We start from the raw sequence: 17,551 nt of genomic DNA on the forward strand, positions 1-17,551 counted from the left end.
AGGGATATAGGGAATCTCTTATTTCTGTGCAGAAAGAAAGAGCACAAATTTGTCAACTTGAAAAACCTTCCAGTTGTTACAGTGCTTCCCTGCTGTCTCAAGTTTTGTCCCAGGTCGCATTCCTTTGATCTTAAAATCTCATGTTGTGGGTAGGAGTCAGAGTCGCCACTAGGACCTTAGCAGAGAGGAACCCTGGCTTAGTCTAATGCATTTCATATAGGGAAGCATTTCAGTAAAAATCCTGACCTCATAATGTTACCAGTGTCTTTCATATGGTCCTCATTGCATCATAATATCTCTGTAACCTCTCCTTCCTTCATAAGGAGGGCATTGAGCTTTCTTTCCCCACAAACTGTGTGAGTGTGTGTGTGAGTGTGTGTGTGCACCCCTGGGGAGAGAAGTAGAATGGGTAAAGGCCAGGGAAGGAGACTGAGCATTACTTTCTTTCCTTTATATCTCCTCCCACCTCAAACCATTTGCCTTCCTTAAGACGCTGTGGAGAGTCAAGCTGACATTCATTCCAAATACACTTCTAAAGATGAAAGTGTATTTCAGCATTAGTCATTTCTGTTCCCCCAAAAAAAATATTTTTAGAGGTTGGAGGGAATAAAAAAAGTTTCTTCTTTCTTTATCCACTGACCTTCAATTAAAATAATAAAGTGAGGCAGGGATAGGAAAGGGGTAGTTTTTGATTGAGAAGGAAATTCTTCAAGATGTCATTAGTTGACCCTCAGTTTGTTTCCTGAGATTAAGAATTCCTCATATTAGTGAGGTCATATGATACATGTCTTTCTCTGATTGACTTATTTCGCTCAGCATAACACCCTTCAGTTCCATCCACGTCATTGCAAATGGCAAGACCTCATTCCTTTTGATGGCTGCATAATATTCCATTGTATATATATACCACATCTTTATCCATTCATCTGTCGATGGACATCTTGGCTCTTGGGGGGTGGGAAGGATGGGGTGGCTGGGTGATAGACATTGGGGAGGGTATGTGCTATGGTGAGCACTGTGAATTGTGCAAGACTGTTGAATAACAGATCTGTACCTCTGAAACAAATAATGCAATATATGTTAAAAAAAAAAAAAAAGAAGAAGAAGAAGAAGATAGCAGGAGGGGAAGAATGAAGGGGGGGAAATCGGAGGGGGAGACGAACCACGAGAGACGATGGACTCTGAAAAACAAACTGAGGGTTCTAGAGGGGGGGGTGGGAGGATGGGTTAGCCTGGTGATGGGTATTAAAGAGGGCACGTTCTGCGTGGAGCACTGGGTGTTATGCACAAACAATGAATCATGGAACACTACATCAAAAACTAATGATGTTATGTATGGTGATTAACATAACAATTAAAAAAGATGTCATTAGTTAAATACAGAACAGGGAATATAGTCAATAATATTGTAATGATATAGGATGGTGAAAGATGGTCCTACACTTATCAAGGTGAGCACTGAGTAATGTATAGAATTGTCCAGTAACCATGATGTACACCTGAAACTAATATAACACTGTATGTCAACTATACTTCAATAATAAAAATAAAAATAAAAAAACCATGACCAGTACTTCTCAAACTCTCAAGGTCATGAGAAATGAGGAATGTCTGAGAAACTATCACAGCCAAGAGAAGCCGAAGGAGATTTGATTACTCAATGTAATGTATCCTGGTTGGGATCCTGGAACAGAAAAAGACATTAAGTAAAAACTAAGGCAATCTGATTAACTCTGGGCTTTAAATTAATAACAAAGTATCAATATTGGCTCGTGTGTTGTAACAAACCAAACTCATGTAAGATGTTAATAAGAAGAGAAACTGGGTGAGAAGGTATTATATGGGAACTGTCTGCGCTATATTCTGTTTTTCTGTAAATCTAAAACTGTCTTAATGGAGCGCCTTGCTGGCTCAGTTGGAAGAGCATGTGACTCTAGATCTCCAGGTCATGGGTTTGAGCCCCGTATCTGATGTACAGATTACTAAAAAATAAATAAACGTTAAAAAAATCTATTAAAAAATAAGTGAAATGGTTTCCCTGAGCTAGTATAAGAAGATGATACAAAAGAAGGCATCCTGATATCACCCTGTCTCTTGGGTCACGTTCCTGCAGCCTGGACAGATGCCGTCTGTATATCAGGGCCCAGCTGTTGTACTGCTATCCCCCTTTGCCATCATTCTTGGAATTCCCTTATTCTCACTTTTATATCCTATGCCTTTCTTTCCCATGGGTGATTCCCTCATTTTGGTGGCTTACATCCTGGTGCCTGGAAAGTAAGTTTTTGATATACCCTGCATGTTTGAAAATATTCTTAATCTTCTCTTGCATTTGATTGCTATTTGGTTGGGTTTATACTTCTAGGTTGGAAATCACTTTCGTTTAATATTCTGAAGATATTATTCCATTGTCTTTTTGCTCTCGTGTTGTTATAAGAAGTCTTTTTGAAATAGCTTCTGCTGATAATCATAAGCTATTCTATCCCTGACCCTTTGTACATGACTTGTTTTTATCTCCCCCTCCCACACACACACACTCAGGAAGCTTATAAAGGTTCTTTTTGTCCCAAGAGTATAAAAATTTCACTACAATGGGTATTGGTGTGGATATCTATCTATATCTATATCTATCTATATCATCTATATCTATATCTATCTATCATCTATCTATCTATCTATCTATCATCTATCTATCATCTATTCACCTGCTCTCATATCATCTTTTTATCCTGAAAATGTCTGGTAAGCATGGCCCAGATTCTTAGCAGTACCTAGTCAGCTGGTATCATGTCCTTCTTGTGCCCTACCACTTTCATTGGCTGAGAATGCTTATTTCACCCCAGAAAAGTGATATCTTCATTGATTAATTCTTTTTTTTTTTTTAAGATTTTATTTATTTGTCAGAGAGAGAGAGCAGACAGAAGCAGAGGGAGAAGCAGGCTCAATGCCGAGCAAGGAGCCTGATGTGGAACTGGATCCCAGGACTCTGGGATCATGACCTGAGCCGAAGGCAGATGCTTAACTGACTGAGCCACCCAGGCGTCCCTTCATTGATTAATTCTGATTTATCCTGATTATATATAAATCATATAAATCATACATACTTCACAAACCAGTTCTTTTAAGAAATTGAGTGTTCACTCTTTCCTAACTCCTTGGTCACTCACACTCTGCTTTTAGAGCAAGGTTGTAAATGAGATTTCATTTTTAAACAAATGTATGCATTTTGGGGAAGGGGAGTGTGGACAGGTACACAGTTTATACATTAAGCTGATTCCTACCATCCCAAAGAACTATATGCACTAGGACAACTGACGTTCAGAACCAAAGACATGCCAGATTCTCTCTCTCTCTCTTTTTTAAATTCAATTATATTCACTAAATCGTTTTTTTAATTCTTTATGTTATGTTATTTTATTTTATTTAAGATTTAATTTATTTGTCAGAGAGAGAGAGCATGAGCAGAGGGAGGGGCAGAGGGAGAAGCAGGCTCTCCACCGAGCAAAGAGCCCAATGTGGGACTCGATCCCTGGACCCTGGGATCATGACCTGAGCCAAAGGCAGACGCTTAACAGACTGAGCCACCCAGGCATCCCAAAGACGTTTCATACGGCAGGAAAAGGTGCAGATATCTTTGGCAAGATTTTTCTGTAAGGGTTTCCCACCAGGGACCAAGGTTAGAGAGAGCGGGGAAGCATGCATCCCAGTCCTTGGAAGTTTACTCGATCGAGTAAGGGTCAAAGTTCCCTCTCAGGTGACCTGTGCCTGATGCAGAAGGCTGAGGGTTATCAGTGATCCTATGCAAGAATGTCAAGAGAAATATTAAGTATAGTAATCATCCTTCACTGAGATACTATATAAGATATTTATATACTGCATTCAATCCAAGTTTGTAGGGAAAAATCTGGACTCATTTTAAGGTTTAATTTTCACAAACAAAAATAAAGCAAACAAAAAAAGGAATAAGAATGACAGATAAAACCTGTCTCCATTCCCCTTCACCACCCCCTTGTACTTTATAAAGGACTTGCTTGGAATACAGGGACAGGGATGATTTAATGCTCCAGTGTAAGAGGATATTAAAAGGGATCCCCTGATGCCTTGGGTGGGGCCCCACAATACAATTGAAGAACTCCCCCAATCTAAAGGACAGGGCTGCACAGCCCATGCAGGAGGATGCACAGAGACACTGGAAAACCAGTTCTGCAGATAGTAGCTCATTCTCAACTTCAAACTACTGAAGGCAATTTCTTAGGAGATTGAGGAGATTAGCACTTCCTTGGAATTTTCAGAGTAGTCAAGGGGCCCTGAGTTTTCTCGACTTCCTTCCACCCAGTGCGCACCAGAGGGGAGAGACTGGGGCTGGCCAGTTCTCCACTGCAGTCCACATTCAGAATTTGGTGGGACAAGGATGCATACATTTCCAGGGGAACAGATGCTAGACTCTCGGGGCCCCTACTGGAGAAGACTGCCTGCAGGGTCTGGGGGCCCTAACCAGAGTCCTAGAGGGAAATGCAAGCAGCCAGCTGGCAAAGGCATTGCCCCTGTCAAGGGACTTGTGAGAGAAAGATCTCCATGACCTCCAGTCCTCAAAAGAACCCACAAATCACCCTAGAAGAGAAAATGACAGTGCTTAAAATCTGCTACAGTCAGAGGGCGCCAACATCAGATGACAACTTCACCAATCAGGGAAGATTTTTGCTTGAAATTCCAGAGGGGCCCAGAGCAGCATCTAAAGGTAGTAGATTTAGGGAATGGGAGAAGCTAAATTTATTGTCCCCTCCATACCTACCCCCTGAAGTTCTCCAGGCCTGCAGTAGGCTCTGTTTTGGAGGGCAGACAAGTGAGTTTTCCATGAGTTTTACCGTTTCAGTATTACAACGTTCAGGACTTTATATTAATTGAAAGTGATCAGAAAGCCTTTGGGACCTGATAAAATGCCATCCAAAGGCAGTTAAAGAACAGGAGCAGAGAAGACAATTGAAATGAGTAGTGGGAGAGAGAGTAAAGTTACTTTCTGCTTACACATGCTGAGTCTACCTTGCTCAATAAACTGGTTACATCTGTTTTATTTTCCTACTCTGTTAGATGCAGGCGCAATTTGCATAAACTTTTTTATTGTGGTAAAATATATGTAACATAAAAGTGTACAATTCCATGGCATTAAGTACATTCACAATATTATGCAACCATCACCACTGTCCATTTCCAGAATTTTTGCATCATCTTCAACCTAAGCTCTGTGATCCTAACCACTAACTCCCAGTTCCTCCCACCTCAGCCCCTGGCAGCCACAATTCTTTCTGTCTCCATGAATTTGCCTATGCTAGGTACCTCATAAAAGTGGAATCTCACAATATTTGTCCTTTTGTGTCTTATTTCTCTTAGCATATTGGCTTCAAGGTTTATCCATGTTATAATGTACTAGAATTTCATTCCCTTCAATGACTGAATAATATTCCATTGTATGCCACATTTTGTTTATCCATTTATCTGATGATGGACATTTGGGTTATTTCCACCTTTTGGCTGCTATAAACATTGGTGTACAAATATCTATTCAAGACCCTGGTTTCAATTCTTTTGGATCTATATAATATATATGAGTGGAATCACTGGATCATACGGTAATTCTATGTTTAGCTTTTTGAGGAGCTGCCATACTGTTTCCACGGTGGCTGGCTGCACCATCTTGCAGTCTCAGCAGCAGCCGCACACCAGGGTTATAATTTCTCCACATCCTTGCCAACACTTACTGTTTTCCATTCTTTGCTTTAGAGTTTAGTTTTTGAGAATAGCCATCCTAGCGGGTGTGAAGCGATATGTCCTTGTGGCTTTGATTTGCATTTCCCTAATGACTAATGAGGTAGAATATCTTTTCAGGTGCTTATTGGCCATTTGTATATCTTTGTAGAAATGTCTATTCAAGTCCTTTGCCCATTTTTGAATTGGGTCCTTGGGGATTTTTTTTGTTGTTACTGTTGAGTTGTAGGAGTTCTTTTTATATTCTGGGTATTAATCCTTTACAGATCTATGATTTGCAAATATTTTAGGAGTTGTCATTTCACTCTCTTGATAGTGTCCTTTGATGCACAAAAATTTTAAATTTTGTTGGAGTTCAATTTATCTATTTTTTCTTTTGTTACCTGTGCCTTTGGTGCCATATCCCAGAAATTGTTGCCAAATCCAATGCAGTGAAGACGTTTTTCCTATGTTTTCTTCTAAGAGTTCTATGGTTTTAGTGTTTAAGTTTAGCTGTTTGATCTTTTCTGAGTTAATTTTTCTATATGGTGTAAGAGAAAGGTCCAACTTCATTTTTTTGCAGGTGGACATCCAGGTTTCCAAGCACCATTTGTTGGAAAGACTTTCCTTTCCCCAATGAATGGCCTTGGCATCCTTGTCAAAAATCAATTGACTATATGCACAGAAGTTTATATTTTGACTATTCTGTTCCATTGGTCTATATGTCTGTCCTGATGCCAGTATTACACTTACCTTTTAAGTTGTAGTATTTTGCCATCATCTTATCATAATTCTGAAAATACATAAAAATATGTATCATTATTGACAATTTAAATCATATTTGTGATAACAGTGCCTGTTTCTCTCAAGTCTAATAAACATCCTTAATAGGTAATAGCATTGTAAAAATGACTCTATCAGAATTCTTACACATTTGCCAAAAGCCTCTTACTCCTCTTTTTCATTCCCTGCTGTTATTCCTCTCCCATAGATGTTACCCTGGACTTGACTCTGAGAGAGTAAAAGCCAAAGTTCTTTTATTAAAATGGCCATAGCCTTGCATGATCTGCCCAATCACAGCTCACCCACCTTTCTGCCCTCATTTCTTAATTCCCCTTCTGGTCCAGCTACATTGGTTTCCTTGTTTTTTTCTCTAACATGCTAAGCACACTCCCAACCGAGTACATGTCCCTGTGCTTGCAGAACTCAGCACGGCCATCCATTACCACCTATACAAAATAACCTTTTCCCTCTCTCCCCCATACCCTTTCTATGCCTTATATTTCTTTATGGCACATATCAGCACTTGACACACTGCATACATACTTATTTGATTATTGTCCGCTGTCCCAACACAACCAGAATGTAAGCTTTGTGAGGGCAGGGCTTCAGCACCAATGAAAGAATGAATGAATGAATGAATGCTTTAGAGAAAATATAGTGAGTCCTTTATTCATTCAACAAATATTTATTGAGAATTTACTGTAGACTGGGCAGGAAGTGTGATGAAAACACAGTGAACATTAAACATGCAGAACTTGTTAAATGGTTCCGTACATCTAAAATATAAAATTAAATGAATTTTTTAAAGGTGTGGATGGGTTAGTCTCATAGATGATAAATCCAGATTGGAATCTTTAAAGACAAATCAAGGTTTTGAGGGCAGAACACACTGCTGTTCAGCTATTGCTCAATGCACCAGGGTGGAGAGATCACCCCACCCTATTTGATTCTATATGTCCAGGGAATTTAGAATGGGGGTTCAGTGAAGCTAGTCATTCTCTACTGGTCTTTTGAACAGAGGTGAAAAGGGTAAACACCCTCACAGAGGACAATTCCTTTGCCCTTCCACACCGTGTTAGTCACCAGTTCCCAGAGCCTCCTTCAGGTCTGGCCCGGACTGTGGTCCTCCTTTGGGACCTTGTTAGGGGCTATGCAGGAACAGCGGCACGGCCCTTACAGACTGTGATCACGTTCACAACCTATATTTGAATTGTACTATATTTTCATCGCTACTGGGGAAAAGGCCAAGTGGAAAAATGTGTGCTGTTCTAAATATAGCACCTACCTCTCTATACCTGCTAGATTTAGGTTGAAGCTTTGAGGGCACAGCCTGGACAGTCACCTCCAGTGAAGGGCTTTGGCAGGCTTCAGTAATAGAACAGACTACCGCTACTTTGGAGCAGGACGGGAAGGACAACGTTGGCAGGCCTCGGGATCCAGCCTGGGGCTCACGTTACCTGTGTGAGATGTGAGTCGCATTGCGCGCTAGTGGTGGGTTATTACAGCTTCACGGGAAGGTGAGAAACCCAAGATGGAAGGCCCTCACCCACCTTCTTCTTAGCACATGTTAGATGCAGGCGCTCATAAATGCTTATAAATGAGTGAATGCACAAGTGAGTGAGTGAATGGGTGCACGGGTGCGATGCTTTCAAGCTGGGTGCAGGGAGATGGGGTGTGGGGAGCCACTGCGGTTGATTTGCACCCCCACTGACTTCTTCTCCCCGCTGGCCCTTCGCGCGTGCACGCGAGCGCGCACACCCGGGGCAGGAATGCAGGGGCCCGGAGAGTCTGCGGCCAGGGGAGCGAGCAAAGCCGAGGACGCGCCGGAGGGGCGCGGCAGAAAAGCCCCCCGGGGCAGGGGGAGGGGCCAGTGAGGGGGCTGGAGGCGCGGGGAGCGGCGGGAACGCGACGAGCCGAGGTAGGGGGCGGAGCTACAAGGCGTGTCGGGAACGCGGCTCGCGGGAGGGTGCGGAGCTACGGGGGCGCGCCGGGCGGAAGGGGTAGGGGAGGGCGGTCCTGGGCGACGCGTCGCGGCCCTGGCACGTACAATGGCCCGAGCGGGCGGCGGAGCTGGAGCCCCACCCAGTGCGGAGCGCGCCGCGGGCCGCGCTGGAGGCTGAGCGCCTCGCCCGTCGAGCGCGCCGGCGCCGGGCCATGTACTCGGGGAACCGTAGCGGCGGCCAGGGCCACTGGGAGGGCGGCGGGGCCGCGGGCGCCGAGGGGCCGGGAGCGGCGGGGACGCTCAGCCCCGCGCCTCTCTTCAGCCCGGGCGCGTACGAGCGCCTGGCGCTGCTGCTCGGCTCCATCGGGCTGCTGGGCGTCGGCAACAACCTGCTGGTGCTCGTCCTCTACTACAAGTTCCAGCGGCTCCGCACTCCCACCCACCTCTTGCTGGTCAACATCAGCCTCAGCGACCTGCTGGTTTCCCTCTTCGGGGTCACCTTTACCTTCGTGTCCTGCCTGAGGAACGGCTGGGTCTGGGACACCGTGGGCTGCGTGTGGGACGGGTTTAGCAGCAGCCTCTTCGGTGAGTTGGGCTGGGAGGAGAAAGCATTCTCCCCTCCGCCAACTTCCATTCCCTGCATTGCCACCATCTCTGTGCGTCCCCTTGCCACCCAGCCCACTCTCAGCTCCTCATCTCCAACCCGCCCTGCAGCTCAGCGCCCGCGCCAGTCTCGCCTCCTCTCGTCAACCCCAAGCTGCATGGCTTTCCTTCCTCTTTGCTTCACCTCCTCTCGCCCCACGGCGGCCTCGGCGCTGTCCCTGTGGCCACTTCTCTCCCCGCAGCCGACCCTAAACCCCAGCCCGGCTTTGGCCCCAGTTCCTCCCTGACTCCCTCCATCCGCTGTCCAGTTCGTCTCATTTCTGTTTTCACCCCCTAGTACAATTCAACAGGGCACGAAACAGCGGCTTTACACTTTGAGGAAAGAAACGAGGGGCTGTAGAGTCAACAGATTCAAGAAAACGAGTAACTAACTCATGAAGGCTGGAGAGGGTGATGAGAAGAGATTTAATTCAATGCTCTTTGTAGCAGAGTGGCAGTGTGTGTGATTTTTTTCTTTAATTTTGCTCATTAGCAGATGTAAACCTTTGAATGCTTCCTAGGAAGTGAAAGAGCTTCATTCGGGTCCTCAGAATGCAAATCGGCATGTGGCCTTATAAGCTATTTCTACTGTATTTTCCTCCTTAGTGGTTCCAGCACACTGAAATCTGAGGTGAGATTACAGCTGGCTCAGAGAATCCCACCCTAGATGGACAAATAACTAGCTGTGCAGCCAGTAGATTTCATTAAAGTAGAATTTGATTGTTAATTGAACATTTATTTCAACAATACTCCTAATCCTGTGGACGATTCAAGTCTCCCTAAGACTTGACATTTTGAAGGATGATCATTTTGAAGGATGTATCATTGAAGATGTGATTTTCTAAGCTTGGGAATTATCTTTCTGTGTGTGCTCCAGGAATTTCATTGACACAAGATGTGAAATAGGAATGTGTATTTCTCAGGTCTTAAAGTTCCTTGAAAAAAAAAAAGTGAAATATATTGATAATTTATTACTGCTTTTATCTTGGCAGGTTTTTAAGAACAAAATCTTTGTAGCATTATCAGAAATTGTCTTATTCCCCCAACCTCCTATGTGGCATAATATTTGTGGCAAACCCAAATATTATGATATTTGTTATAATTAACTTTTTGGTGTTCTGAAGGAAACAAAATTGTCATAGAAATCATGATTTCATTTATTTGATTGACTCAGTGATTCCAATAGTCTAATACTACTTTCCCCCCGTCAATAAGCAATCTGAGAGTTTTATTTATACAAAGATTTGAAACTTGGGAGGGGGCCTTAAGTGTATGTAGGTGGTGATATAGATGGCTATGTGCTTATACACGTTATATTAATTTAAAATACCTGTCAGGCAATTTTTTAGGCAGGGCTAAGCTTTCATTTAAGGAGGATGATTGAAGTTTAAACCCAAAGTGTCATCAGTAATGCTCCCTGGGCTGGGCAACAGGTGTTTGATCACAGACATGAAAGTTCGTATTTCCAAGAAGTAAGTGCTTTTTCTGTGCTGGACAGTTCTGTTTCTATTTGGACTCTGGGCCTGGGGGTTTAAAAACAAGGGTATGTTGAGTTCTTTATTAGTACCAGCATTCACCCCCTTCCTCATCTCTTGCCTCTGTGACCTCATTCTGCTGCTGCGTCTCCTTCCATTGCTTTTTCCTCCTTCAGTTCTTCCTGCTCAGGTCCGATCCTAGTCAGAAGGGATTTTCTAAGACTTCTAGAAACGTTCACCACACACGCTGTTTCGCCTGAAGACTGCTCTGTTGCTCTGGGCATATAGTTACTGCTTTCAACCATGATTTTATCCCTGTTTTTAAATTAGAGGTGGAAACTCCGGAGTAAGAGATTCAAAGACTTTGTTTAAGCCCTGGGAGACAAGTCAGTAGTGGGGTTATGATGGACTGAAAAAGTTCTTAGCCAAGATTAAGAATTTCTTTGCTTGAAGTAAATTCCAAGGATTGTGCTTCTAGATAAGGGTTAAAGTCAACGGAAGGGAGGGTGCTTCTCTGAACAAGAACTAACCATGGAGTGTTGAAGGGGGAGGACATTTAAAAATGCCAGAAGTGGCTGCTTGTTCTAGGGGTTCCTGGAGAGGCTGCCCTATCAAGTGGAAAGCCCAATGGCCTCCTGACACAAGAGTGGGTTCTACTCTGTTGCCTGGCTAACCTTTTGTGTGGACTTTCCCAGGCACTTAATCCCGCCTGTAGTCAATTTTGTTATCTCTCTTATGGGGGAGTGAGCTAAATGTTCTTTAAGGTTGTTCTGTCCTATGTGCTTGGTATTTTGAGGACTCTTGGTATCTGTGGGTTAGAAGGTGCCTGGTTTTAGCACTATGGCTTGTATCCTCTGTTCTATCTCCTGAGCCAAGAATAAGCGCATGCTGTGGTTACGCTTCTTCATATACCTTCCTGGGTTCTGTCTTCCTCCACACACCCTGCAAGAAGAAGGCAGGATTAAGTAATGCAGACATACTTACATACGTGTATGAGTAGGCAATGCAACTGCCTCATTGGTGCTCATTTCCTGGTTTTTCAGGAAATGCTGAAAACAAGTAGAATCTCTGATATTCTTGAGGCAGAGGCTTTGACTAGACAGGACTGTTAAGATTGCCATTTCACTTAAACTGACTGATTGGTTTGTTCAGTGAACTAGTCAATTTAATCCAACTTTCGGTTGAATGGCTTATTTTACAAATGTCCAAGCTAATTGGTCATCTTAGCCTAGGCAGGCCCAGTTAGTACTGATGTCAATTTCAGTAAGTGTAATGATAGAGAAAAATAACGCTCTGAGAACTCTTCCTCAAACTGCACAATGACAACTGATTGAAAGGCCCCCTTCACGTGGTGTGTATAGTGCCTTAGCCTAAAGACTTCCAGGTGAGTATGCCTTTTACCCCCTTGGCTGTTGCACCTCTAGCCACACCTAGCGCCACACAAAGGTTCTGTGTATGGCATATAACCAGTATTATGCCAGAAGTTAATGGGAGGGCCTTTCTTCACTGCTACCTCCTACCCTTCAAAAACAGCAAACAACATGTTAGTCTTAGCAGAGGATGATGATTAGACGGGCCTTTATCTTGGGATACAGAGATTCAGTGTCATAGAGCCAGAGTCTGGCAAAATGCAGGTCACTCTATGTTCCCTTGGATTTTAGAAGCAGGTATTATTTATGTTAAAATATTTTAACTTACAAATATAGGAATTTACCTTTTTAACTTATACCTAAAAAAACACATGTGCTTATGTACATTCATATAAAGATTCGTTAAAAATGCATGTTCCCTTCAGTAGACCTTTTTTTGCACCTAAATATCTCAAAATGCTAGTTGTTTTACTGAAATAATCCTTTTGCAATAATCTCGCTGGTTAATTCAGTTGAAATAGTCTCACGATGCTACCACGAGATCCTACGGGTGCTTGTGGCATGGAAATGCCTTCATTCAGCTGTTCTAAAATCACCCACAGGCTAAATTGGCCACAGAAATATTCCTCTTCATGACAATGGGCACATACTATGTGGTCTGTTTCCATAAACACGGTGGAACCACACATTTTTTACAGTCTAAGCTCACAGTTCTGTATAGTTTTATTCAAATATTAATTTTATTAAAAGCAAAAGTTACAGAATTGTATTATGAAAATTCTTTGTTTTTATGGGACATCATGATGTCCCTTCCTCATCATTGCGTGGTTTTGGGGGGTAAATCTCTATGTTCATTTTTGAGAAATTAGAAAATATGTAAGAAAGCATTTAATGATTTGCTTTCCTAGGGGCTTATGTCCTGATAACAAGTCAGACTCCAGTGGAGTAATTGTAATTGCTGTTGCATGAAATTACTTTTCTCTTAATATTGTTTACAGTTGTATTCTTTCTTGAATTTTCTTCTTTCAGAGAAGAGTTCCGGTCACAAATGCATGTGTGATGCATTTTGACATTTACTGCTAAGATGAAATGCAGGAATGAAAACCACACATCCGTTTTAGTGTTCTCAGATGTGATTAGATATACTTTATCATATTTTTATGCTACTGACCTATAAGGAAAACAATATTAAGAAAGGGTAACTGTAAACAGCTAGTTCCTGCAACCTCAGTACTTCTGGGATGACCTGGAATAACACAAGGAGAGATTTTATAACAGCATATTCACATCTCAGCTGAGCCCTCAGCCTAGACTCACACACATTTCCTTTATCGGCAGTTGTCACCAGACGCTTTATCTCCCAGAATGGCGGACAGTCTTCCCACAGAGTTCGATGTGGTCATAATAGGGACAGGTCTGCCCGAATCCATCCTTGCAGCTGCATGTTCAAGAAGTGGCCAGAGGGTTCTGCATCTTGATTCAAGAAGTTACTATGGAGGAAACTGGGCAAGTTTCAGCTTTTCGGGATTGCTCTCCTGGTTGAAGGAGTATCAGCAAAACAGTGACATTGCGGAAGAAAGTACTGCCTCATGGCAAGGCCTGATCCATGAAACAGAAGAAGCTATCACTCTTCGCAAGAAGGACGAAAGTATTCAACACATAGAAGTTTTTTGTTATGCCAGTCAGGATATGGATGACAATATTGAAGAGACTGATGCTCTGCAGAAAAATACTTCCTCAGTAACATCTAGTACCACCACTAAACCTCTGGATTCTGCATGCTTGTCTGAAGAAACACATTCATTATATGCTACTGGCCATGAATTGCCTGCCAAAGACACTCCAAAAAGTGATGGAGAAATTTCACTAGAAGTAACTGATGTTGAGGACACCTTGGCAAGAGAAAAATATTGTGGAGATAAAACTTGTATACACACAGTTTCAGATGGAGATAAAGATGAAAACAAGCCTATAGAGGAAGACAACACTGACCAACCAAAGAGAAATAAGATTACTTACTCTGAAATAGTTAAAGAAAGCAGGAGGTTTAATATTGATTTGGTATCAAAGCTGCTGTATTCTCAAGGATTGCTAATTGATCTCTTAATCAAATCAAATGTTAGTCGTTATGCAGAATTTAAAAACGTCACTAGGATTCTTGCATTTCGTGAAGGAAAAGTAGAACAGGTGCCTTGTTCCAGAGCAGATGTCTTTAATAGCAAAGAACTCACTATGGTTGAAAAGAGGATACTGATGAAATTTCTTACATTTTGTTTAGACTATGAACAACATCCTGATCAATACCAGGCTTTTGTGCAATGCTCATTTTCAGAGTACTTACAAACTAAAAAATTAACCCCCAATCTCCAACATTTTGTGCTGCACTCAATTGCAATGACAGAGTCATCTTGCAGTACAATAGATGGCCTTAAAGCAACTAAAAACTTCCTTCGGTGTCTTGGACGGTTTGGCAACACTCCCTTTTTATTTCCCTTGTATGGGCAAGGAGAAATTCCCCAGTGTTTCTGCAGGATGTGTGCAGTTTTTGGTGGAATCTATTGTCTTCGTCATAAAGTTCAATGCCTTGTAGTTGACAAAGAATCTGGAAGATGTAAAGCAATTATAGATCACTTAGGTCAAAGAATAAATGCTAAATATTTTATTGTGGAGGATAGTTACCTTTCTGAGGAAACATGCTCAAATGTACAGTATAAGCAGATCTCCAGGGCAGTGCTCATTACAGATCAGTCTATACTAAAGGCAGATTCAGATCAGCAAATTTCCATTTTGGTAGTGCCTCCAGTGGAATCAGGAACATGTGCTGTTCGTGTCACTGAATTATGTTCTTCAACCATGACGTGCATGAAAGACACCTATCTGGTACATCTGACCTGTTCATCTTCTAAAACAGCACGAGAAGACTTAGAGTTAGTAGTGAAGAAATTATTCACCCCATTTACTGAAACAGAAATAGACAAGGAAGAACTTACAAAGCCAAGACTCTTGTGGGCTCTTTATTTTAATATGAGAGATTCCTCGGGAATCAGCAGAAGCTCATATAATGGCTTACCTTCCAATGTTTATGTCTGCTCTGGGCCTGACTGTGGACTGGGAAATGAGCATGCAGTCAAGCAAGCTGAAACGCTTTTCCAGGAGATCTTTCCCAATGAAGAATTCTGCCCCCCACCTCCGAATCCAGAAGACATTATCTTTGATGGTGATGATAAACAACCAGAGGCTCCTGGAACCAATAATATAATCATGGCCAAACTGGACTCCTCTGAGGGAAGTAAAAACCTAGAAAGCCCAGGGAAGCACCTTCAAAACTAGAAAAAAAGCAAACTGGAAATGCTACTTTGGGCCTGCATCCTGGCATCAGAATATTTTCATTTAAAGGACCATTTCCTATATGATTAATTAGAACTGGTTATATGATAAATGCTATGCAGATGTTGTCTTTAATTCTGTTTGAGACATTCATTCATTGGATGTTGTTGTTAATCTATCAGTAACTGATTATTGGATAAGGTTAGTTTTATTTTAGTATTGGGTGTATTAGTGAGGGTTCTATATTAGCAACTGTGCTTAAAGGGATGTAATATGTGTCTGCTAATGACCTTCAGATTTTATTAGTCTATAATAACAATATCTAAGGAATATTTTATTTACTTTTGCAATTATTTTAGTTGCTACCGCCTCTGAATAATTAAACACATACAGTAAATTATGTGGGTCTTTTGTATATAATATAAATGTACAGACACAGTGGTGGCAATAGCAACTTATGCAAGTGCCAACTGTTAAAAGATTAGCTTTGGATGGTCCTTTATTTGTGAAGGTCTAGTGTTTACAACACATTGTGCAGTTCAGTTCCCCTACTTGACCCTTGTAACCGGTGAGGCAGTGACAGTCTTCTGTATTACAGGAAGTGTGGATTGTTCATCTGGTCACTGAAGAGGTCATTCTTGGGAAATTTGACCCAAAGGAAATCTAGGGGTCAGATTAGTTCTGGTTTAATACTTCAGAAAATTTCTGCAGAGCCCTGTGCTGGCACCTAAAAGAAAAGAACTTCCAACAACTAACTCAGGCCAAAAGAAAAAAATATATTGCCCCAGGAAAAGGTACTACAGATTGGCTGTTTTGAAATTCCTAAGAAGAGATGGAGTGAGGCATTTCTAACCTGGGATACTGGTGGTTTTTCAAAGCCATCCATAGATTTCCGAGGTTTCTTCATGAGGGTGAGATCTACCACCTTGTTGGCACTACCACTTTAATTAGCAGCACTGACTATGACAGATAGGAGTGAATGGAAGGAGGGTTTCACCAAGTCTCCTCCCTTGAGTCTCACCTCGCAGTTAGTGAGATGACTGCCTCCATGATCACTTCTGCCTTTCAACTGTTATCTAGAGAACAGAAACATTTTTTTCTAGAGCCATCAGAAGTCAAAACTGTTGTACTCCAGTAGTGAAAACCTGTGGGGTTGTCAGAAGAGGTAAACTGCCTCCCCCTTCAGTCTCCTGTTTCCATTCCTCTGAATGGTACTCCTATAGGAAGAGAGCTCTCCAGTGCCAATTTTCGTTCTGGAATGGAGCATTTACTTATGTGCTAGGCACCTGTGCTTTCTAGTTACAGTTTCTCAACACCCTGTGAGGCTGATAGTATTGAATACGTTTTTAAAGAAGAGGCAAAGAGGTAAAGACAACTATTAATAATTTGCCCAGGGTCTGGTATGTGGAAGAGACAATGTTGGAATCCAGGCTGTCAGGATTTTGAAGTCTCTGATAACATTAAGTGTTAGAGGAGTGCAGGTGCTGCAGGAGGAGAAGACACTCGTGAAAGTCCATGTAGCATTTCGGGGGAAGCAGAGCAGACTCCGGTCTCTCAGCTTATACTCAGGTCAGGGAAATGTGAAGATAAGGATTAATTAGAAATAAATATAGTTTAGAGCTAAGGAGCTCATGGAAGCAGAATTTGGCTAAGTTTTAACAAAGTAATGCTTTTTAATAATGTTTCTTTTGATCTGAACGTGTTATAAAAATATGCAGATGTTACTAGGCCAAAATAAGTTGTGAATAGTCTTTTGTTGCTCTTCTGTATGTGAGGAAAATGAAACAAAGACTTAAGTAATTTACAGCTTACTGAAAATAGAAGTCATGAATTGGTATTAATATTTATGCATTTTTTTAATATGGCAAAGTGGTTCTATTAGGTATATCCTAAGGTTTAAACGTATCAAAATAATTTCACCATCTATAAAACAGAGATAATACTTTGCAGAATTATTGTGAAGATTAAGTTAGATAATGTCTTTGAAATCATATCCAAAGGAATGCCACTAGATGACATTAATATGTAGATTTATTATGCTTCCACTTAACATTCCAACTGATACTTTATATAATTTGACAGAATTGTGGCAAATTAGGAAAATAGGCAAGGAAAGATAGATTTATCTTTTCAACCTAGGGAAAAAGAAATGAGAGCCTTGCCCTTTAAATCCTAAATTAACCTTTCTAAATATACTATGATGCTGAGTAGGAAGTTTAACTAAGACTTAATAAACCAGTTGGAAAGAAATAATTATGTAAGAACTACTGGTG

General features: G+C 41.8%; 2 protein-coding genes across 3 annotated transcripts in view; both read left to right on the forward strand.

The window, feature by feature from the left end:
* Window positions 1-8,532: 8,532 nt before the first annotated feature.
* Window positions 8,533-17,551, forward strand: part of OPN3 (opsin 3) — a 45,143-nt gene continuing 36,124 nt past the window's right edge. Inside the window, exon 1 of the mRNA XM_032389283.1 lies at window positions 8,533-9,049. Within this exon, the coding sequence (XP_032245174.1) occupies window positions 8,677-9,049 (373 nt within the window). The 5' untranslated portion in view covers window positions 8,533-8,676. The remainder of the gene's footprint in view (window positions 9,050-17,551) is intronic.
* Window positions 8,960-15,631, forward strand: CHML (CHM like Rab escort protein). 2 transcript variants are annotated; one of them, XM_032389279.1, is made up of 2 exons: window positions 8,960-9,049; window positions 12,981-15,631. In XM_032389279.1, the coding sequence occupies exon 2, from the start codon at window positions 13,317-13,319 to the stop codon at window positions 15,279-15,281; it is 1,965 nt and encodes a 654-aa protein (XP_032245170.1). In that variant the 5' UTR covers window positions 8,960-9,049; window positions 12,981-13,316; the 3' UTR covers window positions 15,282-15,631. The 2 variants fall into 2 exon arrangements, with proteins under 2 accessions (XP_032245170.1, XP_032245171.1); XM_032389280.1 differs by having other exon boundaries at window positions 13,290-15,631.

Source organism: Phoca vitulina, unplaced genomic scaffold (assembly GCF_004348235.1).
Source record: "Phoca vitulina isolate PV1807 unplaced genomic scaffold, GSC_HSeal_1.0 scaffold54, whole genome shotgun sequence".
Taxonomy (NCBI): Eukaryota; Metazoa; Chordata; class Mammalia; order Carnivora; family Phocidae; genus Phoca; species Phoca vitulina.

Bases quoted from the DNA above. Each gene is read 5' to 3' on its own strand.
- CHML (XM_032389279.1), top strand. From the start codon at position 13,317: ATGGCGGACAGTCTTCCCACAGAGTTCGATGTGGTCATAATAGGGACA.